This window comes from Aegilops tauschii, chromosome 7 (genome assembly GCF_002575655.3).
Source record: "Aegilops tauschii subsp. strangulata cultivar AL8/78 chromosome 7, Aet v6.0, whole genome shotgun sequence".
NCBI lineage: Eukaryota > Viridiplantae > Streptophyta > Magnoliopsida > Poales > Poaceae > Aegilops > Aegilops tauschii.
In genome coordinates, this window is record NC_053041.3 from 530118614 (window position 1) to 530130208 (window position 11595).

At 45.9% G+C, this 11595-nt stretch overlaps 1 protein-coding gene across 1 annotated transcript; it reads left to right on the forward strand.

The window, feature by feature from the left end:
- Window positions 1-4361: 4361 nt before the first annotated feature.
- LOC109765158 (12-oxophytodienoate reductase 7) lies at window positions 4362-7801 on the forward strand. The gene is made up of 5 exons (XM_020323932.4): window positions 4362-4614; window positions 4708-4848; window positions 6197-6327; window positions 6699-6881; window positions 6994-7801. Exons 1-5 carry the CDS (start codon window positions 4538-4540, stop codon window positions 7632-7634), a joined length of 1173 nt encoding a protein of 390 aa, XP_020179521.1. The 5' UTR covers window positions 4362-4537; the 3' UTR covers window positions 7635-7801.
- Window positions 7802-11595: the final 3794 nt, after the last annotated feature.

Sequence of the window (11595 nt, forward strand, 5' to 3'; positions counted from 1 at the left end):
TAGGAGAGACAGACACCCGCTAGCCACCTTTATGCAACTAGTGCATGTCAGTCGGTGGAACCTGTCTCACGTAAGCGTACGTGTAAGGTCGGTTCGGGCCGCTTCATCCTACAATGCCGCCGAAACAAGAAACGACTAGTAGCGGCAAGAAGAATTGGCAAACTCAACGCCCACAACTGCTTTGTGTTCTACTCGTGCATAGTAACTACGCATAGGCCTGGCTCATGATGCCACTGTTGGGAATCGTAGCATAATTTAAAAATTTTCTACGCTCACCAAGATGCATCTATGGAGTCTACTAGCAACGAGGGGAAAGGAGTGCATCTACATACCCTTGTAGATCGCGAGCGGAAGCGTTCCAATGAACGTGGATGACGGAGTCGTACTCGCCGTGATCCAAATCACCGATGACCGAGTGCCGAACGGACGGCACCTCCGCGTTCAACACACGTACGGTGCAGCGATGTCTCCTCCTTCTTGATCCAGCAAGGGGGAAGGAGAGGTTGATGGAGATCCAGCAGCACGACGGCGTGGTGGTGGATGTAGCGGGTCTCGGCAGGGCTTTGCCCAGCTTCTGCGAGAGAGTGAGAGGTGTTGCAGGGGAGGAGGGAGGCGCCCAAGGCTGTAGGTTGCTGCCCTCCCTCCCCCCCTTTATATAGGCCCCCTGGGGGGGCACCGGCCCAGGGAGATGGGATCTCCAAGGGGGGGCGGCGGCCAAAGGGGGGGAAGGGGTGCCTTGCCCCCCAAGGCAAGGGGGAAGCTCCCCCCCTAGGGTTCCCAACCCTAGGCGCATGGGGGGAGGCCCTAGGGGGGCGCCCCAGCGCACTAAGGGCTGGTTCCCTTCCACTTTCAGCCCACGGGGCCCTCCGGGATAGGTGGCCCCACCCGGTGGACCCCCGGGACCCTTCCGGTGGTCCCGGTACAATACCGGTAACCCCCGAAACTTTCCCGGTGGCCGAAACTTGACTTCCTATATATAATTCTTCACCTCTGGACCATTCCGGAACCTCTCGTGACGTCCGAGATCTCATCCGGGACTCCGAACAACTTTCGGGTTTCCGCATACATATATCTCTACAACCCTAGCGTCACCGAACCTTAAGTGTGTAGACCCTACGGGTTCGGGAGACATGCAGACATGACCGAGACGCCTCTCCGGTCAATAACCAACAGCGGGATCTGGATACCCATGTTGGCTCCCACATGTTCCACGATGATCTCATCGGATGAACCACGGTGTCGAGGATTCAATCAATCCGTATGCAATTCCCTTTGTCAATCGGTATGTTACTTGCCCGAGATTCGATCGTCGGTATCCCAATACCTTGTTCAATCTCGTTACCGGCAAGTCTCTTTACTCGTACCGCAATGCATGATCCCGTGACTAACGCCTTAGTCACATTGAGCTCATTATGATGATGCATTACCGAGTGGGCCCAGAGATACCTCTCCGTCACACGGAGTGACAAATCCCAGTCTCGATCCGTGCCAACCCAACAGACACTTTCGGAGACACCCGTAGTGCACCTTTATAGTCACCCAGTTACGTTGTGACGTTTGGCACACCCAAAGCACTCCTACGGTATCCGGGAGTTGCACGATCTCATGGTCTAAGGAAAAGATACTTGACATTGGAAAAGCTCTAGCAAACGAAACTACACGATCTTTTATGCTATGCTTAGGATTGGGTCTTGTCCATCACATCATTCTCCTAATGATGTGATCCCGTTATCAATGACATCCAATGTCCATAGTCAGGAAACCATGACTATCTGTTGATCAACGAGCTAGTCAACTAGAGGCTTACTAGGGACACGTTGTGGTCTATGTATTCACACATGTATTACGATTTCCGGACAATACAATTATAGCATGAATAATAGACTATTATCATGAACAAAGAAATATAATAATAACCATTTATTATTGCCTCTAGGGCATATTTCCAACAATGTCCTAGTGTGAGGACTTAGTCATGGAGCCATCGCAATGAGATTAGCTTAAAGGGGTTAACCGGGACAAAGGACATAGGGAGTTATACTGGTTCGGCCCCTTGCAGTGAAGGTAAAGGCCTAATCCAGTTTGAGGTGGTATTGCTAGGGTTTCGATGACCAGGGAGTGAATACGCTTAACCTGGCTCTCGATCTGTTGTTTCTTGTCCCTAAACTGCCGCCGGGTCGTCCCTTTATATGCACAGGTTGACGCCCCGCGGTTCACAGAATCCCGACCGGCTCATAAACGTGTCCGGCTCGGTATCTACTCTTTCCTATCTTACAATACAAGTCATACACCTATGGCAGTTTACATCTATGGGCCCTAACCCGCCTCTGGGCTTTAGGCCTTCTTATTAAGTCTCCTTCGTAAGTCGCCATCTTCTATGTCTTCATGGGCTTCAATACTGGTAAATCATTATGAACATAACCCGGCCCCTCCTGGTCGGTTTATACTCAATAGTTATATCCCCAACAGGAGGATACTTGGTCAGGCGAGGCATCGCTAGCCCTACAGTACCCTTCTCTGTATAACATTGTGCAACGTAAGGAGGATTACGTGGCTACAGTATTACAGACGTTACCTTTGAATATCCAGTTCCGGCGGGCTTTAGTAGGGGAACGATGGACTTCTTGGCTACATTTGGTGCGGCGGTTGATGGACGTTCAGCTCGTAGCCCAAGCAGACACCATGCACTGAACGTTGACGGGGAATGGAGTGTTTACGGTTAAATCTATGTACATTGACCTTATTAGTTCTGGCCTAATCCCAAGATCGATACACATTTGAAAAGTTAAGGTGCCCTTGCGCATCAAAATTTTCATGTGGTTTGTGCATAAGCAGGTCATTCTTACCAAGGATAACTTACTGAAGCGACGATGGGTCGGTAGTTCATGATGTTGCTTTTGTGTTCATGACGAAACAATACAACATCTATTCATTGAGTGCCCTCTCGCAAAGTTACTTTGGCGATCCATTCATATAGCCTTTAATATAACACCTCCGTCCAGCATAGAAGCATTGTTTGGGACGTGGCTAAATGGAGTGCCACCGGACACTGCGTCAAATATTCGGATTGGAACATGCTATATCTTCAGAGCTATGGCATGGATCCGTACGTGGTTGCTACTCACTCCTACGGCCTCCAGGGCACATTTGGCTACTGGGTGCAACCGATGGGAGATGGTAGCACGGACTATCTTCAATCGGTTTGGATGGCGGTCGCATAATAGATGATGTCCACTGCATCTAGCCGGTTGTGACTTTGATTTTTTATTATCTTTGGTTATTTCTGTGCTCCTGATGTGAGCTGTACTTCAGATACCAGACTTTGTTTTCGACGAACCTTTTTAATAATATGGCTGCATGCATCTTTCGGATGCAGAGGCCGGGGTGATCCTCCTTTTCCAAAAAAATAACACAACCGGTGTCTTCCTTGGTCGCAGGCCACTGTCATCCCTCCGCCCCCAAACCAACCTTGATCCTGCTTTACGGAAGCGGAGGGAACCTTTCCCCTCCGGCTAAAGCATATCCCGACGGTGCCACTCCGATGAGCGGCGCTGCCGAACATGGGGAAGCGAGCCGCCCTTTGCGCTGAAGCATATACCTCCGAAGCCACGCCAGTCCGATGTGTGGGCTGCCGGACATGGGGAACGCAATGGAGATCCGTTGCGGCCGACCGTAGACTAGTCAAGGGTATCCATGTCGTGGGAATGGATAGCCGTCGGCGCTGACCGTAGACTAATATTACCTTAGTCTGGTATAGTTTTTAGTTAAAAAAATATCCAAAATGTAATGAATTTCGTTTGGTTTATATGAAATCCACCGTGTTTGCATGGATTTTGTCCATTTAGTTCAAACAATGGTCAAAATGTATGCAGACAACGCTGGATGTCCGACTCTTGTATCCATGTCCACGGACTGGTCCCTTGTCCGTGGACAGATGCGGAAGAGAATTTATGGGTGAGCGTTGAAGATGTAGGTCAAACATGGGTCGAGCTCTTTGACGGTTATCTGAGCGAGGGATGCGTCCTTAGCTCGGAATATCAACCTGATTTTTGCAACCTTCTATCCTTGATCATGACTCGGCTCTACAGCTTGCATACGACCTTGGATTGGCAATGCGAGATGATGAAAAAGCAAAATTGTTCGTCTTAACAAGACTAAAAACTTTCATCATTGAGCACGTGTTCATCTCAGACCATTTCAATTAAATTTATTGCTATGTGAAAATCAACTCACATAGCTGAAGAAAAGGTTTTCACCTCGATGAGGCACAGATCGGCGGCCTGCTTCCAGATTCATATCATTGCATCCAAGTCTCAACACGCAAACCGCATGCTGAAAAAGACCTCCTCTGCTCCAGCGGCCGCCTTTTAACGCTCCCGTGCGCTTTAATTCGTTCGCTTTCGAAGCCCACCATCCCATTCCCACCCAATTCTTCCCTTCTTTGCCTCCCACAATTGGCTTCTCGCCGCGCCCTCTTTCCCCCCTCCCCCTCCCCCGCCTCGCCCACTGCCCCCTCGATCCAGCGCGAGAGCACCAGATGGATCGGCCGGCGCCGGACCAGCGGCCCACGCTCTTCTCGCCGTACCAGATGCGCCGCTTCAGCCTCGCCCACCGGTGAGCCGCCCCCTCCTTCAACCCGCGCCGAAAATTCGGCCGCCTCTGGTCTTCGCTCACTCGTTCGACTCTGGCGACCATTTCTGCGTGCAGGGTGGTGCTGGCGCCGATGACGAGGTGCAGGGCCATCGGCGGGCTGCCGGGGCCGGCGCTGGCGGAGTACTACGCGCAGCGGGCCACCCAGGGAGGCCTGCTCATCTCCGAGGGCACCGTCGTCTCGCCGGCCGGGCCGGGGTAATCTCGTCACTTCATACCTCTCTCTCTCTCCGCACCATGGTCCGCACATGGTCGATGCCCCTGTTCGGACTAGTTTACTGTCCCTGTTTCAGAATCCGCGCTCGTCGTACTGTCGTTTACTCGGTCTTGGATTTGTTTAAGCAGCGCTGCGTGCGCATTGCTATGATTAATATTCCTGCTAGATCTGAGTATCTGGCAGAATGATTCTCTTAAATGTGGTTGTTAGGCTATTTTGTCGTTGGATATTTGGTTAGAGTACTACTAGCTTTGATTTCCATATTTCTATTCATAGGTGGTGGTTGAGTGACGAACACAGATAACCTACCTTGCTTTGTCGTTTAAGGAGTAAAGTGTGACATATGTTCGGCTTGTGATTTAGGTCCCTGATCTTGGGAAAAGGTGCAAGTTCCTTAAACTTCTACTATAAGTGTGTCAATTGTGGTTCAGGCCATATTTAATTAGCAACTAATTATCCTGTTGCGTTTTGACCCTAATGTACCCACAGTCTGACCATGAGATTGAATATCCATCAGAAGCCTTTTCCTGACTCCATGCCCTTTTCAAGTGGAGTTGCAGAGTATGAATAGGGAAATGATCATAGATGGCAACACCTACAGTATGATTTATATGAGAGAGATGCGTTGGATTCGCAAGTAGTTTTAGTGTTTTTTCTAGATAGCTCAACTGCTCAAGTACTTAATTTTCGCAATCATGAAAAACAAAAGGTGTCCTGTCAGCTGCTCAAGCTAACATGTAACAAAAATAAAAGGGACCAGTAGTCAGGTCCCTTAACCAAATGCTTCACATCTATTGTGTATGATCATGCTATAGATATTTGGAAACTGGAGAGATACATCTGTAAAAATGAGCTGGATCCTGGATTCCATGAAAATCATGTGCTCTCCGAATGAAACAGTAAACTATAGGGGAGACCTACTTATACACCCATGCGCATTCTGTTTTGAGAAAAACATCTGGGAGTCCTCGACTGCATTTACCTGATATATAAATGAATTCTTACATCAAACTAAGTGGTATTTGCAACATAAACGGAAAAATTTACATATTGAACAAGGGTCAGTGGGGGGTCACTGTTCACCAAAGTTTTTAATTTGCATCTTTTGTACAAAATTAAATTTAATCTTGTAGTTTCTGTGTAAATTTTTAAACTTCCACACACGAATTTTCTCTCTTTTCAAACAATATGCCATTTTCTTGAGATATTTACTGTAATTTTGTCTAGTAGAGGTTCTTCTGATTCTCACACTTGATGAACATATAGCAAGTTTATGTTAATTTTCTACCGCCAATTCAGAAGATTAACTAATAAAACATCGTTGGATAGGTTTCCTCACGTCCCTGGAATATACAATCAGGAGCAGATAGATGGATGGAAAAAGGTGGTGGATGCTGTTCATGCCAAGGGAGGCATCTTTTTCTGTCAATTATGGCACGTAGGCAGAGCTTCTCACCAAGGTATGTATTTATGTGTGTAATGATAACTCGTTTCTTTGAAATCCGTAACAGGTTTACTAAACGCAATCGCCCTTGATTATCAGTTGCCCTTGAGGATATATCTTTGCATCCACTTTTGTTGTTTCTTTAGACTCTTGGACACGATTGATTCATAGTTTTCTCTATCTGGATTAATACATATCGAAACTGTGAAAACATAGAAGACCGCAAACGTCATAACTCTTGTGTTCTCGAAAAATTCATGACTTTGACTTTATGTTGGAAATCTGAACTGCTAGTTCTGTCATCAGATTTGAGCATGAACAGCAATACAGCATGTAAACATATCATTTGTTGTCTCCAATGTTGACTAATGTTCTTTCATCCACCAGTATATCAGCCAGACGGTGCTGCTCCAATATCCTCAACTGATAAGCCGATATCAGCAAGGTGGAAGATATTGTTGCCTGATGGTTCATACGGAACGTATCCCACGCCAAGGCGCCTTGCGACATCGGAAATACCGGACATAGTTGAGCAATATCGCCAAGCTGCCATAAACGCCATCAAAGCAGGTAAACGGCACACTTAAATTCACAAACCTTTGCATCCAACCATATAAACCTAAACGAGTGGAAACGACCCGTGTAAGTTGTAAGCTGATATGGGGATGAACTGTGTCCCCAGGTTTCGATGGCATCGAGATCCACGGCGCTCATGGCTACATCATTGATCAATTCCTCAAGGATGGCATCAACGACCGCACCGACGAGTATGGCGGATCGCTCACCAACCGTTGCAAGTTTCTACTCGAGGTGACCCGAGCCGTGTTATCCGCCATCGGAGCAGAGCGAACTGCGGTGAGGGTGTCACCGGCCATCGACCACCTCGACGCCTATGACTCGAACCCGATGCAGCTCGGCATGGCCGTGGTTGAGCGGCTCAACGCCCTCCAGCAGGAAGCCGGGCAGCTCGCCTACCTCCACGTGACACAGCCGAGGTACGCGGCCTACGGGCAGACAGAATCGGGCCCGCACGGCAGCGCCGAGGAGGAGAGCCGGCTGATGCGCACCTTGCGGGGTGCGTACCGGGGCACGTTCATGTGCAGCGGCGGCTACACGCGGGAGCTCGGACTGGAGGCGGTGGAGAGCGGCGACGCCGACCTGGTGTCGTTCGGGCGGCTGTTCATTTCGAACCCGGACCTGGTCGAGCGGCTCAGGCTCAACGCCGGCCTCAACAAGTACGTGAGGAAGACGTTCTACACCCCTGACCCCGTCGTGGGCTATACCGACTACCCGTTCCTCGGCAAGCCAAAAGCGCGCATGTAGTGTGTACAAGGTTAGTGATCGGAGATGGGATTTATTGTGAAGTGTATTTGGAGAAATAAGGTCATATACGCGCATGCAGTGTACACGAGTTAGCAATCTGAGATGGGTTTGTGAAATGTATTTGGAGGGAATAAAGTAATATACGTGACTGTAATTTATTTCACCAAGGCCTCTGCGTTCCGCCAACTCCGTGAGCAGAGTTTTTATTTCGGTTCTTTCTGCCCCATTTTCTATTTGTTTTTTCCATGTATTATCTTTTACTTGTATACACATGATTTTTATATCTATGGATGGATTTTTTTTTCAAAAGAAATTTTTTAAAATGCGTGTTGACCATTTTTTTGAAAAGGTGACAAACATTTCATACTCACAATACCTTTTTGAATTTTGCAACATAACGGTTTCTACTTTTAAAATGGCTAACAACAATTTTTTATATTTTTTGAAATAAAAGTAGATTTCCCCCTTTTTCAGCAATACATTTGTAATTTGTTAGTCAAAATAAAAAAAAATCATTGTAATAAATGGAGCGCAGGCGCAACTACCCAACTTTGGCCCTTTGCTATAGTACTGATGGTTGGGACGCTTTATTGCGCGCCGCCTGAAATAGTTCTTGCATCGTTTTCTTATCTAGTTTTCGTGCGTTCCGTGTTTTTTATCCGATTTTCATATGGTAGTTTCATTTTTAATGACTTTTTTGTGTTCAATTCCTTTTTCTTTGTTATTTTTTTGCTTTTCTTTTTGTTTGTTTCTTATTCTATTTTTATTACATTTAAAAAAATAAGTCAAACATTTTCTCTTTTCCCTTTTTATTCCTATTCATTTTCTGTAAAAGTATCCAAATGTCATTTCAACAACAAACAAACAATTATAAAATTGCTTCTTTAACATTACATTATCATTTTGTTTAAAAGACATGAATTTTTTTTAAACTCACATGGACATTTTTTAAAGTGCATCATACACTTTTTATGTCCATTAATAATTTTGAAAATGCGTCAAACACTTTTTAATCACATGAACATCTTAAAATGCGTCAAACATTTCTTTGAATTACACAAACATTTTTACGAAGGTGTTTTGAACAATTTCTGTAATTACATGAACATTTTAAAAATACACCAAACACTTTTTACATTAAATGGTCAATTTGTTTAATAAATGACTATTTATATTTTGCCAGTTCCTTCTTTGTGGCAGAGTGAGCACCTTGACTAAGGTAAAATGACTCTTTCATTCTTGCAACCTATTCATGTTTAATAAATTGACTTTGTTATGGAGTATTTCAGGAACTTCATTTCGCTTGAGAGATAGTGGAGTTTCTTGTTTCAACATGTACATCAACAAGGGTGTCGGTGGCTTGAGTACCATTTTCTAATTATATGAACATCTTTTTAAAATGCATTGAAGACTTTTTTTTAGAAATTACATGAACCTTTTTGAAAAATGGCCAAACATTTTTTAATTACATGGAAATTTTTGTTAATAAATGATCACTTCTAATTATATTAACTTTTGGAAAATGCACGAAATACTTGAATTACATGCATATATTTAATAATCTGTAAAATACCTTTATAATTACATGAAGAAAATAAAATAAACATGTGATTTTTTTAAAGTAGATAAACATTTTGTAAATACATGAATGCTGTAAAAAATACTTTAACATCTTTTTTTAAATATATGAACGCTTTAAAAAGATACATGTGCAATTTTAGAAGCACATGAATGGCTGGAATATTTTCTAGACATACTTCTTTCACTCTTTGTACTTCTAAATAATTATATATAAATCAGCAGTATATCTTTTCAGGATTTGGTAGAAAAAACAGTATGCCGCACTGGTCGCAGCCCCGGCCCCTAACTGCCACTCAGATGTGACTGTAGCAGTTGGATTGGGCCTGCCCAGCTGCAGCTTTTCCAAGCGGGCTGGGCAGCGAGTAAGGCTCACGTAGCGGCATTCTGGACCGCGCGGGGAGAGCAACGGTTAACAAAGTCGAGCCAAAGATCTCGCGGATATGCATACTCGTGGCTTTCGAGGTGAGCTCTCCGGAGCTTGGCTGGCCGGAGTCAGTGAAAGTCAGGCATATCTTCGTGCACGGGCATGCAGCGCTCGAACGTGTCCCGCCATGCGTCGCCGCGCATGCCGTTTCGACGCTTGCCCGCCGCTTCCCACGTCCACGGTAAACATCGACGTTTCCACTATAAAAGAGCACTGCACTACGCAGCATTCCCTCACGCAAGAAAGCGGCTTCCTAATCTTGTGAGGCTGACCTAGGCGAGAGCCAGCTTAGAGCTATGGGTGGGAAAGGTGGCGGAGGTGGTGGTGGTGGAAAGGGAGGAGGAGGAGGTGGCGGGAAGGGTGGAGGTGGAGGCAGCGGTGGCAAGGGCGGAGGGGGAGGTGGAGGCGGCGCGAGGAGCGGCGGAGGAGGTGGAAAAGGTGGTGGAACCGGAGGAGGGTCTGCCAAGTCCGGCGGCGGGGGCGGGCACGTTGGGATGGGGAAGTCAGGCGGCGGCGGCGGGGGAGACGGCATGATGAGGGCCCCCGGCGCCGACGGCTACATCGCCCGCTCCGGCTTCGAGGCCAACCCCCAGGGCTACTTCGCGGGTCTCCACCACGGAGACGCCGCCAAGTAGAGACGTTCTACTGCATCAGCTCCTGTGTCAGCTAGGCTGCCGCCCCTGGTCACTAGTGTTGATCAATGTTTGTAGCTACTCCAATAATGTATAGACTGCCCGCGTGAGAACAGCCTAGCTACTTTATCTTGTAATCCAAGTCGATCGATCTGACAGTTAGCTAGTAACGCAATGCATGATGAGATCGACGCTTGTACCTCTAATAAGTGAATGTACGTCCCTGTTAATTAATCGTGCGCGTGCTGGTTTTCCAGATGCATCTGTAATTCTGTATGTGTTGTATCTCGCAAAAAAATAAAAAAATCTGTATGTGTTGCACGCAAACAAATTTCTGTGTTTTTGATAGAAGGCGAATGGCTCTGTAACGTACGTAAATTTTCTTTGCGAATGACGTGCGTCTACTGCACAAGGTTGTGAAGCTGGCGCATGTTGAGATGGATTCGGCATTTCGGCTACAGCGAACGGGTGAAGATTGTTCGCCTGGCTTGCTGGTTGTTCTATTTTCGTGTCCTACAGTCTAGTCCAAAAATTCTGTTGTTCTGAGCACTTACCGTAGGAGAGAGTCACGGTCAAATAGCAGTTTTGAAATCGCACCAATACGTGCCACACTCGTTGATTCCTAGGCGTGTTCTTCGTTGTTTGGCCGGAGTAATTCTCCCTCCTCGGGTTCATCTACAAGCATGGGTTTGAGCCAAATAATTGGATTGACATTGTGTCAAATATTGACTACTAATTGGTTGGTTATCAAGTTGTTTTGTCTATCTCATATAGTGTCAATATTTGACAATGCCAATATTTAGCTAGCCAAATATCGATAGCTCATGCTCGAAGTGCTCCACCGTGCGAGGCATTGAGTGTCCGCCATCGGTCTTGCTGCCGTTTAGTACTATCTTAGCGGATCCGCTAGAGATACCCTCAAACACTAAAGACACAATTTTACATAAATTTGACTATAATGTAGTTAAAAAATATGTGGATCAAAACTGCTCGCCTGACTTTTGGTTCGCTTTCTCATTTTCATTTTTTAATATTTTAAAATTAACTAATATTTTCTAAATTTATGAACACTTAAATTCGTGAACTCTTAGCAAATTCACAAAATATTTAAATTCATAATCATTTTATATCATGAACATTTAAAGAAACATGAACATTTTTTGATTTAACCAACTTCGTCAAACCACCAAGAAAATATAGCCGGTTTTTTCAAAGCCAGCAAAATAGGAAGAGTGAGTCGAGCATAGTGAGAGCAGAAACCCATTTATGTTGGCAGAAATGAGCCGGGTTTTTTCTGGTCTCACTATGCTCAACTCACTCTTCC

Bases quoted from the DNA above. Each gene is read 5' to 3' on its own strand.
- LOC109765158 (XM_020323932.4), top strand. From the start codon at position 4,538: ATGGATCGGCCGGCGCCGGACCAGCGGCCCACGCTCTTCTCGCCGTAC. The intron at 4,615-4,707 runs GTGAGCCGCCCC...TTCTGCGTGCAG, and splicing joins CGCTTCAGCCTCGCCCACCG to GGTGGTGCTGGCGCCGATGA. The intron at 6,882-6,993 runs GTAAACGGCACA...CTGTGTCCCCAG, and splicing joins CATAAACGCCATCAAAGCAG to GTTTCGATGGCATCGAGATC.